The sequence below is a fragment of the Clinocottus analis genome, unplaced genomic scaffold (genome assembly GCF_023055335.1).
Source record: "Clinocottus analis isolate CAN_PGR_092001 unplaced genomic scaffold, fCliAna1.0.p SCAF_11, whole genome shotgun sequence".
Taxonomy (NCBI): domain Eukaryota; kingdom Metazoa; phylum Chordata; class Actinopteri; order Perciformes; family Cottidae; genus Clinocottus; species Clinocottus analis.
Window position 1 is genome coordinate 9,436,364 of NW_027175832.1, and position 20,000 is coordinate 9,456,363.

Here is a 20,000-nt window from a genome sequence, read left to right on the forward strand (position 1 = left end):
TTCATCTTATTTATTTATTTTTCATGTTTGATTGACCTCATGCGGGCACGCCTGGGAGCGCCTTAAGACACAAGGTCTGAACTGAGCCATCTGGGAGAGATTTAAAGCGATAAGCCCCTCTCGATGCAAAAAAAAAAAGTGCAAAAAACAACAACATGCAGTTAACGTATGATCAAATAGTTAATGTCGTTAAAGAATTGCCAGATCAACGTTCAGTTAATCTGCCCAGCCCTAATATATAATATAAATATATAATATTTATTTATGCATTTATTATATCTACGTACCTGGAGTGGAATAAACTGGTTGTGTGAGCCAATGGGCAGCGCTGTTGCAGCCTGGGGGCGGGTGGCACCGGGGAAGGTTCCCGTCGGCCCGAAGAACGGCTGGTTCTGGTGGTGGTGGGGGTGGTGAGGGGGAGGCAGCGGCATACCCCACATGGGGGCGGGCCCGAAACCCTGGGGGGGCAGCAGCAAACCACCTGGAGGACAAAGCCCATAGAGGAGGTTCAAATAAACAAAGGAATTGTAGATACGAGGAGTCACTGTGCTCTGAAATGAAAGGAGAGGAAGACCGACCTTGTTGATTGAAGACGGGGGTTATGGGTCCTAAGGTCGGGGGTCGTATCTGACCCATACCCGGGTATAGAGGAGGTGGGAGGGGGAAGCCAGATCCCACCGAGTTCTACAGATAAGCAGGACACAGACAGAGATCTGAACTCTAAAACCTTCAGAACTGATAATCCCAATAGGAAACCTCTAAAGCAAAAGCTAAATGGTACAAGAATATCAATGATTCCATAATGTAATGGTTCATATTCTTTCTTTTCTTGGAGAATCCACATGCTGATCCAAGTCTGATCCAACTAGTTGCTTGTATGACTGTGTGTGTGAGTGTGTGTGTGTGTGTGTGTGTGTGTGTGTGTGTGTGTGTGTGTGTGTGTGTGTGTGTGTGTGTGTGTGTGTGTCGTACCAGTCTTTGGAGAGCGAAGAAGGCAGCTTTCTCCTGGGCATCACTTTCTGATTGGCACTGCGGACCGTGAACCATCAACCCATTGGACAGTTTCACCTGACACACAAATGCCCGACCCTGTGGGCGGCAGAGGGCCGTATTTATTTCTTTCTAATAACACAAACAAACAAAATAACGGTTTCTGGCATCAGAGCTGTGTGTAGTTCTGTTAGCTGTTCGCCAAACGTACCGTCCCAAACAATACAAATGAGCAAACTGTTTTTATCTCCCCACTGCTTATTGCCTGTGGCCCTTACCAATTACGGGAAGGTTCAGAGGAGCTCGTAAGTCATCAGTCAGTCAATAGCAATCATTGTTTCCCCTACAATTAGATTAGGGGGGGGGCGGGGCGCCCCGCTGAAGAAACCTCCCGCCCCCCTGTATTTTTCTCTATAGCGCCAGATCACAATACGTCATTTAAGGTTTTTTTTTCCTATAGAACAGGTCTACACCTTGTTCTGTTATTAAACAAACTAAACGGCCGTATTTTATTGACAAGATCTACATGACAGCTTGTCATTTATATCTCTACGTGGTCGCGCGTAAACTCTTCTTTCCTCTCCTCTGCGCTCTGTATCGCGCACGCGTTGTTCCATCCCGATGCGCTGAGACACGTGCGCGCACACAGGTGAGCGCTGAGCACCCAGCAGCGGGCAGAGAGCGTAGAATAATATGTCGCAAGCAGACAACTATATCTGCGTTTTAAACGCTCCCAGGTAGAAGATGGCAACAGTAGACCTCCTGCAAGGATCACCGGAGCAGCTCTCTGAACCAGAGCAGCTCTAATGCTCCAAGTGAAACGAGCCAAAGTGCTCGGGTAAATGTTCACAGTTAACAGGTTAGGCTGCACATGCGCGACTCAGCGATTTTTGGCATTTTGCCAAAAGACAACCTCCGCAAAGTCTCTGTGCAGTCTTTTCTGCTGTTACGTCTTTTAAAACCGGAAGATCTCACCTCAACATGGAGCATGAACTGAGAGCGTAGCTGTAAACCTAGGGGAAACACTGGCAATATCTAAGAAAGCGTGAGTCCAAAGCATCCATGAGGGATCCTTAAAGCATGCTGCCATAAATGAGTCTGGTTGGGCGGTCTTGAGGCCCATATTTCCGCCTTGTGACGCAAAGGACAAACCTGTCGACTGCTTATGAAGCTGAAGTCGGGTGGAGCCATTCCCAGCCCCACGCAGACGCATGCCAGCTCCGACACCTTGCTGGTCAGCACGGCGCTGGGGAGGTTGGTAGAGCCGGCCAATGCGGGGGAAGCTATTGCAGCGTTTTCACCGAATGGGGCGTTCATATTGGCTGCTGGAAATTGGGAGGAAGGGGGGGGGGGCGGACATGACGTAAGTTGTACACAGAGAGGGGTTTGTACATCTGGTTGTGGAACCTCTGGTGTCATAATCGGTTACTTACCTAGTTTCTTGGACGACCGCCGCCTGTTGTGTTGCTGGCCGTCGATATCACCTGAGTCCTGGGGGGAGGGACTTCCTGTTCCATCGATCTTGAGCATCTCCTTCAGCATCAGGGTTCCCTTCTGCGAAAATAAGAGCAAGGGAACAAACCCCGCTCAACGACCTGCCTCATAACAGTAGTAATGACATCACAGGCTCTGACTCCTCCCAGATCTAAGCGGCCTTCAGTCTGCGATACTCACCATGGCGAATGACTGCGGGGATAGCGGGCCGTCACCCTGGCTGGTGGGTGCTTGTGGAGGAGCAGGAGGGGGCGGGGTCTGCTGGCTGCCCTTGGAGATCTTAAGACTGGCAATCAGGTCCTCAAACTCAGTTGACGTCTAAAGCAAAAGGAATATGTATACAAGGGAGCATAGAAGCAGACAGAGCAGACTTCAGACTACACCGTGGATATAAAAACAGTAGATCCAACAAGTCACGGGACGATGGCCGTGTTCACCATCACATGCCTTTCAAACGAGTCAGTGCAGAATAGATGGAGGTTGATTTTTTTATGACAGTTGTGAGAAGTTCTGCTGAAGGAGCGATACATTCCAACCGAATACTTTAATTCAATTAAAACAAGTCCTCATTTACAAGGCTCTTCTTCCGCTCATCATCAAATCAAAAATCCTGCGTCGGTTGACTCCAGTGCGACTCAATTGATGAACACCATATGTTCTAATGAAAGCAAGTTGGACCAAAGTGAGATGGTCGCCACACTGTACGCGTCACATTCTACTGTTTCATATCTGTGGTTTACGTGAACATACGGACTGAGGATTCTGAGCTTGTTGTACCCATTGAGCTGTTCCTTACAGCTAAAAGATGCACATCAAGTGATTAGCAGAAGAATAGGTCAAGGAAAAGAAGATTCAAAGTGTGTGCGTGTGTTTACCTTATTGGCTGTGTTCTGTGGGGGGAAAAGGGAGTTGACATCTTCATTTTTCTTCAACAGTCTGATTCCGGTAACTGGGACCTGCAAAGTACATATTCACATACAAGTGTAAATATAACATGCATCCAATCATGCAAGTACAACGCACGCACACTAAGGTGGTCTGAGCACGTGTACTTACGGCTTTGTTGGACTGCTGGTTCTTCCCCTGTTGGGAAAGTCCTTCCTAGAGTTGGAAAAACAAAATGCTGTCGTATTTTTATCTCGAGCGCATGCATAGACACACACACACACACACACACACACACACACACACACACACATACAGACACACACACACACACACACACACACACATACACACGTGTACACACACCAGTTTGTTTCAATGAAAGAAGGTCCATACATTTAAAATCCAACAAAGACAGAAATGATTGGAATTATTAGTTATCTATAACTAGCTATGTATGTCTCCTCTACTGATGTCTTCTCCTTCACCCGTGTTGAGTTCCATTTCATTCATTAAATGTGCCCACTTCTGACACAATATCAAAGGATCTCATGGAGAAAAATCACTGCTCGAAAGTTGCAAACTTCAAACCACAACAAATATGCAAAGTAATATGAGCACCATTTTTAGTAATAGGCCTCCAGACAGACACTCTCACACACAGACGTACATTTTGCCAGTGGACAGGAGGCTTGAGAGGAGGGCCGGTGTTCTGTAGAGACTGCCACACATTAGTGTACTCCTGGAGCAGTGGAGACAGACACAAAATGAGTACAACAATAATGTGTATGTTGGTAAAATTGCATGGTTAAAACAGGCCTCTGCACACAGCGGAGTCGTTGCTCACCTTGGCCTGTTGCTTCTGGATCAGACCCTTTGAGGGAGAGTTCCTGTTGTTGCCCTGGGAGGGTGCCTTCACCACACCGTGTTTATTGTTATGCTGCGCAAGTGGAGCGGAGGAACACAGAACGAAAGGTAGTAAGAGGACAGAACATGACGAGGTGGATTGAAAATTAATACGTGGGGTGACTCCGCCCTTACCTGTGCCGGTGTGAAGGGAGACCGTGGAGAGTGGTTCAGGTTGGACACCTGCCGCTGGGAGTTGAAGTTGGCGGCCGTGGCCGGCTGAGGTTTGACGATGGCAGTGAGTTTGTGGGAGCCGTGATCCACTCTCGCTCCGTGGGAAAGGTTGATGAGCGCGCAGGGTGGGAGGCGGTAACCGCGAGGTGACGTACACCTGAAGAGGGAGGAGTCATGTGAGAAGAGTGGAAGGCTTTGACTGAGATACCCACAAAAAAAGTGATTATGTGCAACTGTTGCATGTACTTCATTATGCTTTGCTCTGTTGGAGATTAAATAATGCAGCGCAATGATCACTGCAGATGCAATTACCTGATGTTGAGACCTCCAGCAAATTCCTCATCAAAGAGCACTTCGTAGAGAACCTCCGCCTCGCGCTCGGCTGAAGGCACAAGGACAGGCACAATGGAAAAGAGTGAGTGTGTGTATATATTTACATATATTGTGGACATTTCACCGGTATGAAGACGTCCTCACCTCCTTTTATGCCGATGACGGTTCCCCGAAGTCCCAGTGGGACGGAAAAGCTCTCCCTGGTGTTAATGACTCTGTCAAACAGGCGGTACTCTGAATCCGGGTCTGGAACCACTCCCTGCTGCTGCTCCAAGGGCTATACACACACAGACACACACACACACACACACATACACACACACAATTAATACTTTGTAAGTATATATGCAGGGCTCAACAAGCACTTGAGTACTATTCATTCTTGGTAATATTATTATGGACTTAAAATGGCCTTGGGACAAAATGGAAAAACTAAATTAAAACACGGATTATTAGTTTACTTTTTTCTCAAAACTTTCACTTTTATTTTTGGTGGAATGCACGGAACACATATACATTTCATTGTCATCACTGTTGTTTCATTATAATAACGCACGCCCCCAACTCCACACTGTCACATTTCCTCCGGGTGGCGCTAAAGAAGCGCGTTACTGTAAATGCTGAGCTTCATCGTACTGGTTTTCTGAGCAGACTCCATATGATTTATGTGTTTATTATATGCAATGCATTGCCTTCCATACAAGGCCATTGATAATAATAACAATAATAAGGACAACGATACTAACAACAATAATAATTGATGCAACACCGTATCCTCCTCAGAATCACTATGCCTGCTACACGTCCACCTTCTCTTGTGGTTGTATATTTGCTTCAATTGTTGAAGACACAAGTCAAATGTATTGGCTTTAAATGGTCAGAAAAGACCTAAAAGCCACAAATACCTCACATCTTCAACATTCATTATTTATTTTTGTGGCTCAGGCACTGTGTACGGTAGCCTGTGCCGTTAGTGTGTGCGTGTGTGTGTGTGAAATGTTGGCACCTAGTGTAAAGTGCTTTGAGTGGTCTGAAGACTAGAAAGGCGCCCTATAAAAGACCATGCACCGTTTCCAACCAACGGAAACCAAACCAAAAGAAGGTCACAAATCACAGCAGAATGAAGCAGATTCTCTCAGCTGAGAAGCCGGACCTCGAGAATGTTTGGCTTTTTGTGCTTAAAAAATCAGCTCCATTAAAAATAATCGAGAAATACATTTCTGGTTGACGACGAATTCATTTTTTAATTGGGATGGAAATATTTAAATACTTTCTATCTCTTAATTTTGCAAAGCGATCCATTTCAATTTAATTGTCAGTGTTCTTTTCGTTGATTTGGCTGCTGTTGGTCTAAAAACACACAGTAATGTATAAACTTATTAACATAATCTTTGTAATAGGTAATGTTTTTAAAACGTTGACTGGTTTTTACACTCTTCTATTCTTCTTTTTATTCACACAAGGCTTGATTAAAAAGATCTTAATGGGATGGGAACACAAACTAATATTTTTGTACAATTTTAAGTGACGTGCAAGAAGTCAGCCCAAAAGACGATGAATATAAAAAGTAATGTATCAAATAAATATGTTATATATACTCATATGATACACTCACCCTGAAGAGGAGATGAGGCTTGACTGTCACGCGGACTTTCTTGGTGCTCTTCTTCACCTAAGAGAACGACGGCGGGAGAAAGAGAGAGACAAAGAGACGAAGAGAGGGTGTGAATGGAACCTCAGAGCCGCTGGAGGAGGAGTTCTGGGGTTTGAGCCCGTTTTGAATGCCAATGTCACCTTGGCTTTCTCCACCGCATCCTCGATCCTCTCCACGATGGCGGAGTCCAGCACCTGGAGGTCACAGGACGTCCTGCCGATGGAGCTCACCGGATGACCCTTCAACCACGAGGTGATCTCACTGACCCTCTCTGCACTGCAGGAGGGGCGGGGGGAATCATCGATCAGTACAACATCCATTCAGTGAATTCACTAATAAAAGAGTTTGTTCAAACGGCTAACGCTAAGAAAGGTTCATGAGGAGGAAATGCGTGTGTGTGTGTGTGTGTGTGTGTGTGTGTGTGTGTGTGTGTGTGTGTGTGTGTGTGTGTGTGTGCGCGTGCGTGTGTTGTTTACCCGTTCTGGTCCTCTTCAGGCCAGATGTCATCTTCATAGAAAACATCATCATGACTGTTTCTGGACACCAAGTTGAATACTTCAGAAAATCTACAAAAGCATTTAAATAAATGAAAGAAAAAAACGTTTATAATGTTGAAATAGTGCATCTTTTAACTAAACATTGTTCCCCTGTATGCTGTTTTAGACTGTAGGTCAGGGGTGTCAAACTCGTTTTAGTGAAGGGGCCACATGCTGCCCATTTTGATCTCAAGTGGGCCGGACCAGAAAAATCACAGCATAATAACGCATAATTAACGACAATGTTTCTCTATGTTTAAATCATTGGTGAAGGTTTTTAGATGATAAACTCTATTTGAAGGTCTTTCAACAATTAACTAGAAACATAAAGACCAAACATTCAGACATCAGCCCTCCGTTTATCTGCCTAAGGCTCTGCTCTGCAGGTTCTCTCGCTTTGTGACACGTTTGTGACGCCACTTTCATGACGTGATCCATGTTTAACAACCTGTAACACAATAATATCAGTGCTCACATCAATTGCGGCTGTGGATCAATGGTTTGCATGTCCATCTTATAAGCAGAGGATCAGCGGTTTGAATCCCAGCTCCGCTAAATTTAGTTTAAATTGTATATATATATATGTGTATATATATATTTATTTTTTAATTTTTTTTCTTCTGTTGGACTGGACCCCCTGGCGGGCCGGATCCGGCCAGCGGGCCTAGCAGACACGCCCCAGTTGAAAAAAGTTAAGTGTATATCTAGATTTAGAATATTTTCACTTCTTCATCTAGAAACCTAAGCCGTTATCTCTACTCTGTCTAAAGCCACCACATACAGATTTTTTTTTTAAAGCCTTCGAGTAATACACCGACTATGGATACGTTCCTCATAAAACCCCATTTTAGCAATTCTAACTATCTCTTTAATGTTCTCAGTGGTTTTTGTTTACCTGTCCAGGTATTCTGCCAGCAATTCCTCCACAGCAGAAGAGTAGAGCCACTCCTTTTCAGTTCTCTTCGTGTATCCAGGAACCTCCTCGTTCTTCTTGTTGAACTTCAGGTTGAGGCCGACGTTAGCTTTTTGCTCCCCACAGGGACTGCAAACAGTGAAGGGGGGAACATTGGTGCACAGCGGGATGGCAGGGAACATAAAGGGTCGAGATCAAAACTAGCGGAACCCTTCGCTCCACTGAAAAATGTGCAGGTACACTGCGTTACAGATTTATGCCTCAGCCAACTCCCATGTCATATCACACTAATATTGATCTGATTAGGCTTTAGATTCAAAACAGGCCATGATCGTGTAAATTCGTACATATTTTATAAAAAAAAAAAAGAAAATGTATAGCCTAACTACAATAGATCCTGTGCCTCCCAGCTTGAACCACTCACTTCTTCTTGGAGCCTCTGCCGATGAAGATGCTTCCTGAGAAACGGGACACGAGGTAGCTGGTGATGCCGAGACGAGACGCCAGGATGTACCCGGGGCAGTACTTCACACAGTACTTCTGCGGGAGGGAGGGGGCAAAAACAAGCGCAGGCATGTGAGGCACAAATGGGGGGAGAATAAACACTATTTCTCAGTGGCATCGCATGGCGGCGCGTCTCTTACGTGCTGATTCTGGATCAGCGGCTCCAGCTGTGGCTCGTGCGGCACGTTAAAGACCACCCGCACCCGGCCGTCTTTGATGACGTCGCTCGAGTCTTGCACCTGTGGAGTGAAGGAACAAAGAGGGGCGAAGATTCGGGAGGAGACATTTACAGTCGAGCCGGCTTCCCTTTCCACAAATGGCACACAATAACCAAAAGAACACTCTGGGAATCTTGCAGGACGGCGGCCCCTCACCTCGCCCATGTTGCCATAGTACGGGTTCCCCACCATGAACACAGTGGTTGCTGGAGGAAAGAGCTCGTCTAAGCTCTTGAAGCAGGTCACCGACGAGTAGAAGGCCTCAATGTCCTAAAGAGACGACGGAAAACGGAATATGGTGAGCGAGTGGCACGGGGAGGGCGGGGGAGAGAGGGAGGGAGGGAGTCTTTAGCAGTTTGGGTTAGTTAACATGTCTGTGAGACCGTGCATACAAACAGCATACTTTCCCCCACCAAATACGTTATTCGACGGTGCCTTGATAATAACCACGATATATCATTTGCTTTTCTGACACACTGCTTATAAGCAGCGCGTTTGTATATTCTAAGACTCAGCAGGTGCCTATTTACAGACTTAATGGATAACAAACCTAAAAGTAAACTTAACAGAAATAAATAAAACCAATTCATATTATAGCAAGTACAGGTTGTGTTATTTAACAAATCTGCAAATGAAGGTTAACACCCTTCCAACGGTTCATTGAAATTTAATTAAACCTTTTTGGGAAAAGTCGAGGCTCTAAACTGAAAGGTGAGCTTGTTTTAGCCACCAGGGCAGCTCGGCTTTGGAGCGACCTGCCGGCAGAATTAGCAATCTCTTCTTAATCACTTTTTAGATACTTTAATGTGATTATGTGCTTTTATTGTAATGATTTTAAGTTTTATTTTATTTGTATTCATGTGTTCTTTGTTTCATCTATAATAGTATTTTATTAGTGTTTCCCTTCCAACCGCTTTAGTTTGGAATCACCGTTTCGTTTTCTGTGATTATTTTGTCTTGTTTCCTGCTTTTCTTCGTCTGCCAATACCCTTTTGTAAACTACGTTTCAAAAAAGGTGTCATACAAATAAAGCTATTATTATTATTATTATTATAATTATTATTATCTTTTAAAAAGCAAAAAGGGTTTGTTGTCTTCCAAGCTGTATAAAGCAAGATTTGTGGCACTCCATGTTTTTATGCAGGACTAAATGACTTCTAGTTGTAATATAACAATAATATTACAACATAATCAACAATGGCTGCAAGAAAGTGACAACCAGGATTTATTCATTATTTTGAAAATGAAAACATAAAAAATATTTTTTATTTCTATTAATTTGATAACTGCAACACATTCAGCTACCACTATTACTCTATAAACCTGAATACCTGTTTCAAATGATGGATACCCATCAAGAAGAAAAGCAGTCAGTGATGCTTAAAAAACGCAAACTTCAAAAAACTAAAACAAAAGTCTGAACAGCGAAAAAGGAGCCAATCTATTGGATCTCGTAATTTTTATTTGTATTTCTCTTCATTCGCGTAATGAACTGGGAGCTGTCGGAGCGTTGCTATGGAGCGACCCTGCTGCCTCGTGGCCCTGCTGGAAAACACCACAGCTCTGCATGAAGAACTCGGCTGCCTACACTGCTCCTGATGCAGATGTGTATTGTTGATTCAAACAAACTGCATTTATGGTGCTTGGTGTCTCACAGGCCCAATGACTCTTATCCGTGTATTCATGTGTGTTCGTGTACCTTGACAATGGTCTGGTAGGCGAAGGGGAGGACCTGCTTGGACCACTGCTTCTCGAGTTCCACCACGCCATTGGCTTTGGGGATGTATTTCCTTCCCGACAGCAACTGACCGTACAAAACCACCGACGTGTCATTTACCATGATGCCTTTCCTCTTCATGAAACTGGGAGAAAAACAGATCACTTTAAAAGTACAGAATATCTCTCACACACACACACAAGTTTAGTTTATCTTCTCCACTCAGCCACGAAAACGAACGACCGCAATACATTTCCTAAAGAACATTACGAAGAAAAGGAACAGCTGTGTTCACGGAGACTTACAATTCTGTGATTCCCTGCACGTCCTTCACCCAGTCCTTCTGCTCCTTGTCAGGCAGGCATGTGACTTTGGTGGGGGGAGGGGTGGTGGGCCTATCATACACTCTTTGGACTCCAGGCGGTTCATCTAGACAGAACCTGCAAAACAGGGAAAAACCTCCACTTAGCCGACTCGTGCTTCACGCAGACACAAAGCCCGCCAGCTTTGTGGCTGGAAAGATCACTGCAAGACCCGCACACCCTGGACACAAGCTGTACTCCAACTCATTCACTGATTATTGATACATGCGTAGAATCTCCAGATTGGAAAAAAAAAAAATTGTCATTATTGACTGAGTGCTAATTCTTACTTGACATGTCCATCTGACACGGCGATGATGCGAGCTTCCTCGAGATGCGGCCAGTTGACGAACACGGACTTCCCCAGCACTTGTGCAGCAACATGGTCACAAACCTGAAGAGACAAGAGAGGGGAAGAATTTACATATTGTGTTTATGATCAGGACTGAATTTACTGAACTGGGTTACACTTTTTACTGAAGTGAAATAGGAAAATAATATTGATAGATAATGGCATATATTAATGGCGTTTTATGGCGCAGACCTTTTTGTACTCTTCGAATATTAGATTGTCTTTTTAAAGTGAGGCACAAGTGATAAATAAGTCTGCTTGAAATATTTTCAGCTGTGTGTTTTACAATGTGGATCTTTCTAAATGGCCGATATGAAAACGATAGCTTAAAACCAAAACCAAAAGCCGACAGCTGATTACTCTCTCCCCGCGTAGCTTCAGTTACTCCATGAGCATCCCGCTACGTTACTAAATGCTCTCTCAAGAGCTACTGATCTCCGTGCAGATTCCCAGGCCAATGAGGGTCCAAAAAGTGTGAGATTTCATTTCAGGAACGCGGTTGGATTACTTGGAAGAGAGAGCGCCAAATTAGTAAGGGAATTAAAATAACAGTTAAAGGATTTCTTTTCCTCGTCGTCTGCCTGTCTCAGAGCTGCTGTGTTGCATTAAGATGAGAGAGATAACCTTTGTGCGGGGAAATACGACATGAATGCCACTGCAAAATCAACTTTGCACAGGTACTGCCCATATTTTCTGACCTTTTCACCAAAAAGAATAATGCGTTGGCGTTTTTTTTTTTTAATGGCGGGGAGTGATCTCTGATGTAAAAACAATTCAAAGATCATTAGCATTCATGGCAGGAGCACACTGGTGGCGGCTGCGCCGCCATCAGGAACCATCGTGTCCCGGTTGCTCCTGATAAGGACAGTTTGTAAAGCGCTGTATCTGCAAAAAACACAGATCTGTCATAATGAAATTAAATGAAAGCTCACCGGCTCTCCATCTGGGCTGGGAAGGATATCCAGCATCATGTTCTCTCCTCTGCTGCTCTGCTGGAACACGACCACCCCGCTCTTCTTCTTGAAGAACTAGAAGGGACAAAGAAAGTGGAGATTATTCTTCATAATTATCCTTCCATGTAGTCTACCCTTCCATCAGAGCCTGTATATTCACACACACCTTGTGTTTGATGTGTTGCAGCGTGGGAAAGCCACAGAAGTACAGAGCTGAGCGGTCGAAGCGTCGGCTGACGTGGTCCAATGCCACATGCCAGGCGTCCATTGAGATGTCTGTTTTCCTGTGACACACAAACAACACGGTCAACCTGCAGCTTTGTGTGTGAAAGCGCACACCAAAGAAAATGGAAAAGAAGCTATTTCCTGAATTGAATCTGACAGGGAAGAGATCAAATGCTGCAAAAACACAAAATTATTTCCCCACTGGCTTTCATTCCAGCTGAGTTCTTTAGTGTTAAATACAACTTTAAATAAGAAAATGTAACATTCATGTTTTGACAAATGTACTTTGATCACTACTTATACAACTTTAAATAAGAAAATGTAACATTCATGTTTTGACAAATGTACTTTGATCACTACTTATTCATGAAAACATGTCCACGCAGTGTTTGTTCCAAGCTTCAGTCACAATGTTTGATAGTCAAAATAAACATTTGCTTTGTTGAATTTCTATTAATTCCATTTCAACATATTTTTTTAATTTTTGAACAGTTTCAGGAAAAGATTAGGCTACACTCATTAATTATATTTGGGGCTGTACCAAATATCATTTTCTTTCTTTCAAGGCTTCTATTGAGTTATTTTGGGGAAAAACATGTCAGTGTGTGCCTCCTATTGTGTGCCTCAAGTGCGAGCAAATATATTTACTGTAGTGAAAATGTTGTTTTTAAAAGTCTACACGCCAACAAATATAGATTTAGGTAAACTTATTTGTTAGATTAAACCATGCTATATTTTTTATTGGCAATGTTTGGATCACATGGGTTACACAAACTCCTACGCAGCAACCAATAGGATCCAATTCTACTAAAAGTACAATACTAAATCTGTGTATCCTTTATAACTCCTTGACTTATGAGCACCGCTGCTAAAATCTCACCTCACACGATCATCATCCTCTGCTAGCATCTTGTGTTTAAGCCTTGAAACACATCGCAGTGCAAACACTGTTTTGGGATATCACCAATCTTTTGATTGTGTGTGTGTGTGTGTGCCCCTACCTGACTTTGCAGTGGATGATGTCGGGGAACAGCAGAGGCAGGTTGGAAGCGTATGTGAAGTCGTTTTCGGAGTCGTACGAGTAAACCGCACACTCCGTGTGACGATTCCTGCCCTTCTCTTCTTTCGTCATCTTGTTATTAAAGGGATCCATGGCTGAGAGTAGGCGCTTCTGTTCAATAAACACCACACACACACGCCTTTTTTAACATAATTAAGTCAGGGTTTTTCCTCCGTGTGAGTAAGTATGAAAGTGTGTGTGTGTGTGTACCTCATCTATGAATGGAATAAGAACCACAGCCTCCCATTCCTGCTGCTTGCCATTGAGGTCTGTTTTAAAGTCGACTGGGTAGTACTCAATGATGGGGGAGTTTTCACTGGTCATTAGGTGCTGTGACATAAAAAATAAAAAAATACATTGTCACCTTTGGATCTTGCACAATACGTGCACCGAGTGGAATCAGAAAATGAAGTGTGTGCAGACATACTGCGTTGTGTGTGCGAGCGTGAGTGCGTTACCCGGTAGCTCTCAGGCAGCAGCTCCATGCTGGCAGCGGGCAAGACTGCCAAGAGCTGCTGGAAAGGCATGAAGGGTTTCTCGAGGTCAAAGGTCAACTTTAACTCTGATATGTTCTTGATGTCAGACAGAAAGGGGGCGTAGTGGTAGGGGTAGTACCTGGAGAGACAGGCACACATGATTTAATATGTGATCTCAATACACACAACAAACTGGGCAGATGAAGGAAAGCGAGCCACATGCTCTGACCAACGTCTCCAACTATAAATTGGTTTTTGCATTACCTTTCATAACCGGGTAGTACTGAACTGACTCATAGCAATGTATTTTTTCCTGACTACGGACTGTAGCTTTCACCGAAACTGCACTTGTTGTACAGAAATGTGTAAACATTTCCTGCGAGGCTCAAGCTATCCGATACTCCCTCACTTCTCAAGAACATTTGATACATAATTTGAATTTTCCATCAATCTCCAGGGGGACTGAGAAGAAAAAGAGTAGAGGGTAAGGCTGCTTTCACATCAGATCAGAGTACACTTGCTACCAACATAAGCAGGGCCGTAGCCAGCTGTGGAGTGAACAGCATTAGAAGATATTGGTAACAGACACCTAACGCTCAGTCCTGTAACTTTTTGTATTGTTTTGAGGTGATCTTGGACATAAACAAACATCACGTAGATGATGACAGAAGCGTACTTTATGATGTGATTGCAGAGCGAAGAGGAATTCATACTTGGGCAAGGTATGAATGTATCATAGCTACGATATAGAATACATAGAAAGTTCTCACCAGCTCCAGGACTGAACCCCGTGGTAATAGTAGTGGAGAATCCACTGGATACCTTCCACGTAACACTTGGCCTGCGTGGCGAGAAAGTCACTGCAAATGAGAGAATATTTTAGTGTCACTTGCAAGTAGGGGCGGCTGTAGCTCAGGGGGATGAGAGGTCGTCCCGTTACCACAAGGTAGCCGGTTCGATCCCCAGTCCCCCCACAGTTCACACGTCGAAGTGTCTCTGAGCATGGCACTCAACCCGGGTGCCCCACAGGGCAGCCCACTGCCCCCTCATCAAGGATGGGTCAAATGCAGAGAAGAATTTCCCCAAGGGGATTAATAAAAGTGTATGTTTCTTTTCTTTTTTTTAAGTTGATGTGATATCATGAGATATTGTTTTGTTTTTTATATATATATATATATATATATATATATATATATATATATATATATATATATATTTATTTGTAAAAGGTACGTACTGTTTAAATCAACATATGTTTCAGTTCATTTCTCAGAATCTTTTCCTGCCTTGCTGAGAGCGAGTAAACTACACAAGCACCTTCCAAGACTTAATTGAACAATTGAAACTGAAATCTTTAATATAACAAGGTATATGAGAGGTTTCTGTGTTAATGATTTGATGATTGTGGCTCAGATGTTAGCATTCGAGTCTTTCAATCAAAGGGTTGGTGGTTCAAGCCCCGGCTCTGCTTATCCAGGTCAATGTGTCCTTGAGCAAGACACTTAACCCCGAATTGCTCTTGTTGCTGTGTCTACAGTGTATAGAGCAAAAATCTAAGGGGCTTTGGATAAAAGAGTCTTTTAAATGAAATGTAATCTATTGTAAAAGCAGATGGAAAAAAAGGTTTGGCCAGGATTATTTTTTGTTGATTATAATTTTTTGTATCTGTAAACTCTAAACACAAAAACATATATTGTGTGTTAGCAAGTTATGTCAGCTCACCAGGAGGAACAAGAAGTATTTTAGTCCCATTTACAACATGGAGTAGTGGTGCATTTCAGCCTCTTGTGGCCGAGAGGAGCATTACAACAACAAACACTATTTTTTTAAGTGTCAACGAAACTTTAAAAAATAAAGTGAGGAACTTTGAAAGGTCATCGTGAAAAATCTCTTTCACCCGTTATTAAGACATAACCACAGGAGTAAACATATTTTAGATAAGACTGTGGAAAAAGTATCACCAGAACTTATTTTCCAGTATATTTGATGTTATTGTGCTGAAAATGGGACTGGTCGATGTAGAGATCACCACAACTAAATGTATTACCTATTCTGTCATTTGGTCAATAGCCAGTGTGGTGGCGACGCTTGTGTCACTTTTGGACATTGCAGGTACCTCCAGGCTGGTATTGTGATGCAAGGAGGAGTCTTTTCTATACATTCTGTGTCTGTCTGTAAGCAGCGAGACATCAGGGAGCCCTGCGTCCTGTGGTTGCTTCTTGTTTTTATATGAACTGCATGTGTGTTTGTGTATGCACTCACTCGGACACCACATCCACGCCCATCTTGGTCATATAGTACGTGCGCTTGTACTGTCTGAACTCAGTTTCAAACATATCCTCCTCCTCCTCCTCCTCCTCCTCTTCTTCATCTTCGTCGCTGCCTCCTTTTCCTTCTCCAATCTCTCTTTCTGACGAGGTAGAATCCTAAACACACACAAGTTATTACTCACAAGAATATGCATGTGTGTGTATACATGTACATAAAACATTTTGACCCAACAGCAGACCTCGTTCTTCTTGGCTTCTTTGCTGGCAGCTTCCTTTTCTGCTGCCTGTCCGGCCGCCTCGTTCAGATACTTGTTACCGACTTTGCTCTCAAACCACTTCAGGTCCACAAAGATATCACTAAAATGTTCCCGATCAAACTGGAGGAAAGAAGGAAGAGGAGGTGGGGGGGGCATCATGTAGTTGTGTATTAAGAAACAAACCTTATTTAATTTCACACTAACTTTGTGAAAAAACTTCTCTGCAGACTAAACGCAACAAATCTTTAAGTGGTTCCGCATGACTTCATCAATATGAAGTGAATGTAACGGCGTTAGAATAATGACGCTGTCTGCATTCAGGTTCCCTATCAGCTTCATTATGCAATTCTGTCTGCCACAGACTATTTTCTCCCGAGGAAATAAAGACTCCAAAGACGTGGGAAACAAAATCACGCCAATAAAAATAAAAGAAGCTAAAACTAACTACAAAAGTTGTGAAGATGTCATCATGAGGCATTCCTTTGCAGAACGCTTAGTAGTCGTGTTACTGAGCAGATTTGGAAGGAAATACAAAAAGGGGTTGAAAAGTTGTCTGTTGCCATTTTTAATATTTTTAAAATATTCTGGGTTAGTTATAGTTTGGCTTTTTATATATATATATATATATATATATATATATATATATATATATATATATATATATATATATATATATATATATATATATATATATAGTTTCAGGGTACTATATTTATATTATTCAGGATCATCCCAGAGCCAAACCTAATGATTATGAATTCTTTAAAGGAGGCGTAAGTTGAAAAGTATATATGTCAAACTGGAAGATGACTAATTGTGACACAAAATGGATCCATGTACAATGTCGCCTCACCTCAGCAAGCTTCGCCATGTATTTCTCAAAGTTGCTCAGGTTCAGGTGTCCGTTCTCATTCAGATAGCCTGAGTCAGAAAACAGAATTCAGTTTGGGTTTTTCTTACAGACGAGCTGGACATCATAGATGCTGAACATGTTTCTACATTGTCCACTGACATGTACAGACGATTTGACATAAGCAACACTTGAAACGGATTCCAAAGAGCACAATAAGCACCTTTCATATGCATGGCAATATTTACACTAAACATTTGAACAATTATTATTATTATTGTTTGAAAAATAAGTAAGACGTTATGATGCGTGTCTCTCACCCCCCAACGTGGGCAGAGCCCTGATGTAGGTCTTGTACAGCAATGGCAGAGCGTCGTGGCTGATGTGAAGGTGGGGGAGGTGAGGGATGAAATCGTTGCCCACTAGGAAGCCCATGAGGATCCAGTCGTCTATTATTCGCTCCAAATCATAATGAGAGCCGATCTTATCCTGGGGAAGAAAAAAAATAAAAATATCAAGAAAAAAACATCATCAGAATACAGACAATACTGTAATGTGGAATACATTAAAAAGGCACATAAACATCTGTCAAAACCTTTACAGACGTGAAAACAACTCTTTATGACAACGCTAATAGTGTAAATGTGTGTGTGTGCGTGCGTGAGACTCTCTTACCCGGAGCTCAGAGAACTCATAGTCAATGTACTCCCTCATCAGAGACAAGTGAAGCAAGTGAAAAGTTGTCTCCTCTGGAGCCGTTATCCTAAAGGGATAAAAATAGATCAAACAATTAAACTGGTGGAACGGGACAGAACAGACAAGTGAAACATTAAATCAAACCATTAAAAAACAACAAAAAGAGACCGAAGAGAACCTTTTCTGGTTTTTCTTTCCTCCGAAGCGGACCTCTTCCCTGAGCAGGGAGAAATTTGGCTCGTGGCTGGTCAAACCTAATATGATCTAGGACACAGAGAGAGGAGACGGCGTCAGCATCCACATACGGGTTTGAGCAATGATGCACACCCCCGCTCGCAGAGCCCTACCAGGTCAGCGTCTAGGCCATATAGGCAGTGCCGGGTGTTGGGGTTGTGATCCGGCTTGGTGTTCTCGGAGCGAATGAACTCCATGATCTTGTGCTCTCCCTCTCCTGGAGTCTGTAGAAGGGGGGACAAGATAAATGCAAAGGTTGCACGAGAGACATGGGAAGCTGTGATCAGAAATCACATGAACTTGAGTGGCCGCCGACGCACCTCGTGACCCGACAGGTAGACGTTGACGTTCTGCCACAGCCGGTCGGAGGAGACCTTGTTGTAGACAAAATACTTGAGCTGCTCCTGGAGTCGGGCCATGAAGTCGGTGCCTGGAAGACGGATGATTTATTTAAAAAAAATAATAATAATAATAAACTGAAGAGGTAAAAAGAAACTGCAAAGAAAGTTAAGTGGAACTCTGACATGCTAGGTCCCAGTCAAAGTGGGCGAGGAAGTGAGTCGAAAAGAAACCCGTTTCACAATTCTCAAACACTTGTGGATGACAAATGCATTTATAAAAGATTCAACACTCTCTTTTCTAGATTTTGAAGACATTTTACTGTTATTGTGTGATGTTCGTTTTGTGTGAAGCTCCAGAGGCTTTCCTACCGGGAGTGATACAGTTAGAGTCGAAGCGAGCCTCCGTGGGAAGCACTTCTCCTTTATCCACAGCTTTTTTTATCTTGTCCTCTGCTTCTTTGGCCGACCTGGACACACAGACGCCCACACAGATGCAAGAGAAAGAGACGGTCAGACTCACGGTCTCAGCTTGTAGTCTGGTTTCTTCCATCTTTACCAAAGCCAATGTCTGGAGACTCATTCTGCCTTGTAAAGCTACATCACAAACATCGCAGAATCATAACAGACATTATGCACAATTCATTTGCAAAATCCGTCGTCTTGATCAGATCAGAATAAGAGAATGTTCCACTTTGTACACTTGGCAGTCGACATTGTGTTGTTGAAATGTAATTTGTCTTCATTTGGCTGTCGAAAGAAAAAAAAAGCTACTGCAACAACCCAAACTGAACAATTGCGTTTAACTGTCTTTGAGGCTGAGCGTAGAAGGATTTGTGGGTGAGACTGCTGCAAAGTAAAATGAGGTAATACTATGTTTATAACAGTAACCAGTGTTCAAAACAAACTCCAGAAATGCACAACAAGACTAAAATTGTGGCCGGAACACAGTCATGGAGCACGTCAGATGACCCTAGTTTACCCCACTCTGGATATCACCACCCACCCACACACAAACGGAGGAGAGAATTTCTGTGTTTTGTCAACCCTAACTCTACCTGAATCGCCGTCCTCTCTGTTGGTTCATCTTTGCCCTCGGAGCCACGCCGTCCACAGCCATGAAGAAGACCTTGCGAGGCTTGATGATCCGGAAGAGCACCTCCAGGTAGTGGAAGATGTCCGCGAAGATCTTTTCCTCGGAAATGCGAAAGTGGACATCCTCGTCGTTTGGGTGGGAGCACTGGTGGATAATCCCATTCATGTCCAGATAGAGGTTGTCAAACTCTGGAATCTGAAGAAAGAAAGGAACCAAAAGGAAAAGGCAATGCGTCATAAATTGCCTTGAGTAGCTCTCTCAGCATCGATTAGCTATATTGCAGTGCAGTTTTGTTTAACATTAGTTAGTTAACACATCTACAAAGGGGGGCTTTACAATAAAAAATAGTGGGCACAATAAACGAAAGGGTCAACCAATCTTGTGGTCTCCTCCAACCTGATGCACACAGAGAAGCTAAACTCTCTTCCCTGTGACATTCAGACCGATGTAACAGAGGGGCAAAATTATATTTGAGCTGTCCGGTGACCTTAAGCGTCAGAGAAAGAC

The 20,000-nt window shown here is 43.3% G+C and overlaps 1 protein-coding gene across 6 annotated transcripts in view; it reads right to left on the reverse strand.

Annotated features, from left to right (window-relative positions):
* The window catches only part of xrn1 (5'-3' exoribonuclease 1), a 23,589-nt gene that overhangs the window by 2,581 nt on the left and 1,008 nt on the right, over positions 1-20,000 (reverse strand). Inside the window, exons 2-40 of one of the 6 annotated variants that reach the window (XM_068569322.1) lie at positions 19,456-19,688; positions 18,770-18,867; positions 18,380-18,489; positions 18,173-18,283; positions 18,004-18,089; positions 17,805-17,892; positions 17,450-17,618; positions 17,133-17,200; positions 16,262-16,399; positions 16,015-16,178; positions 14,523-14,612; positions 13,735-13,891; positions 13,487-13,606; positions 13,218-13,387; positions 12,158-12,275; positions 11,971-12,066; positions 10,977-11,080; positions 10,630-10,764; positions 10,307-10,469; positions 8,764-8,877; positions 8,530-8,628; positions 8,310-8,425; positions 7,868-8,014; positions 6,913-7,002; positions 6,577-6,712; positions 6,398-6,454; positions 4,927-5,059; positions 4,762-4,831; positions 4,411-4,606; positions 4,217-4,309; positions 4,040-4,111; positions 3,541-3,585; positions 3,360-3,440; positions 2,665-2,802; positions 2,424-2,544; positions 2,143-2,312; positions 973-1,089; positions 579-684; positions 288-481 (exon numbers count right to left, since the gene is read on the reverse strand). In XM_068569322.1, the coding sequence (XP_068425423.1) occupies positions 288-481; positions 579-684; positions 973-1,089; positions 2,143-2,312; positions 2,424-2,544; positions 2,665-2,802; positions 3,360-3,440; positions 3,541-3,585; positions 4,040-4,111; positions 4,217-4,309; positions 4,411-4,606; positions 4,762-4,831; positions 4,927-5,059; positions 6,398-6,454; positions 6,577-6,712; positions 6,913-7,002; positions 7,868-8,014; positions 8,310-8,425; positions 8,530-8,628; positions 8,764-8,877; positions 10,307-10,469; positions 10,630-10,764; positions 10,977-11,080; positions 11,971-12,066; positions 12,158-12,275; positions 13,218-13,387; positions 13,487-13,606; positions 13,735-13,891; positions 14,523-14,612; positions 16,015-16,178; positions 16,262-16,399; positions 17,133-17,200; positions 17,450-17,618; positions 17,805-17,892; positions 18,004-18,089; positions 18,173-18,283; positions 18,380-18,489; positions 18,770-18,867; positions 19,456-19,688 (4,713 nt within the window). Of the gene's footprint in view, positions 1-287; positions 482-578; positions 685-972; positions 1,090-2,142; positions 2,316-2,423; positions 2,545-2,664; positions 2,803-3,359; positions 3,441-3,540; positions 3,586-4,039; positions 4,112-4,216; positions 4,310-4,410; positions 4,607-4,761; positions 4,832-4,926; positions 5,060-6,397; positions 6,455-6,576; positions 6,713-6,912; positions 7,003-7,867; positions 8,015-8,309; positions 8,426-8,529; positions 8,629-8,763; positions 8,878-10,053; positions 10,197-10,306; positions 10,470-10,629; positions 10,765-10,976; positions 11,081-11,970; positions 12,067-12,157; positions 12,276-13,217; positions 13,388-13,486; positions 13,607-13,734; positions 13,892-14,522; positions 14,613-16,014; positions 16,179-16,261; positions 16,400-17,132; positions 17,201-17,449; positions 17,619-17,804; positions 17,893-18,003; positions 18,090-18,172; positions 18,284-18,379; positions 18,490-18,769; positions 18,868-19,455; positions 19,689-20,000 lie in introns of those variants that run through there. The other 5 variants (XM_068569313.1, XM_068569330.1, XM_068569355.1 and 2 more) reach the window with 5 other exon arrangements.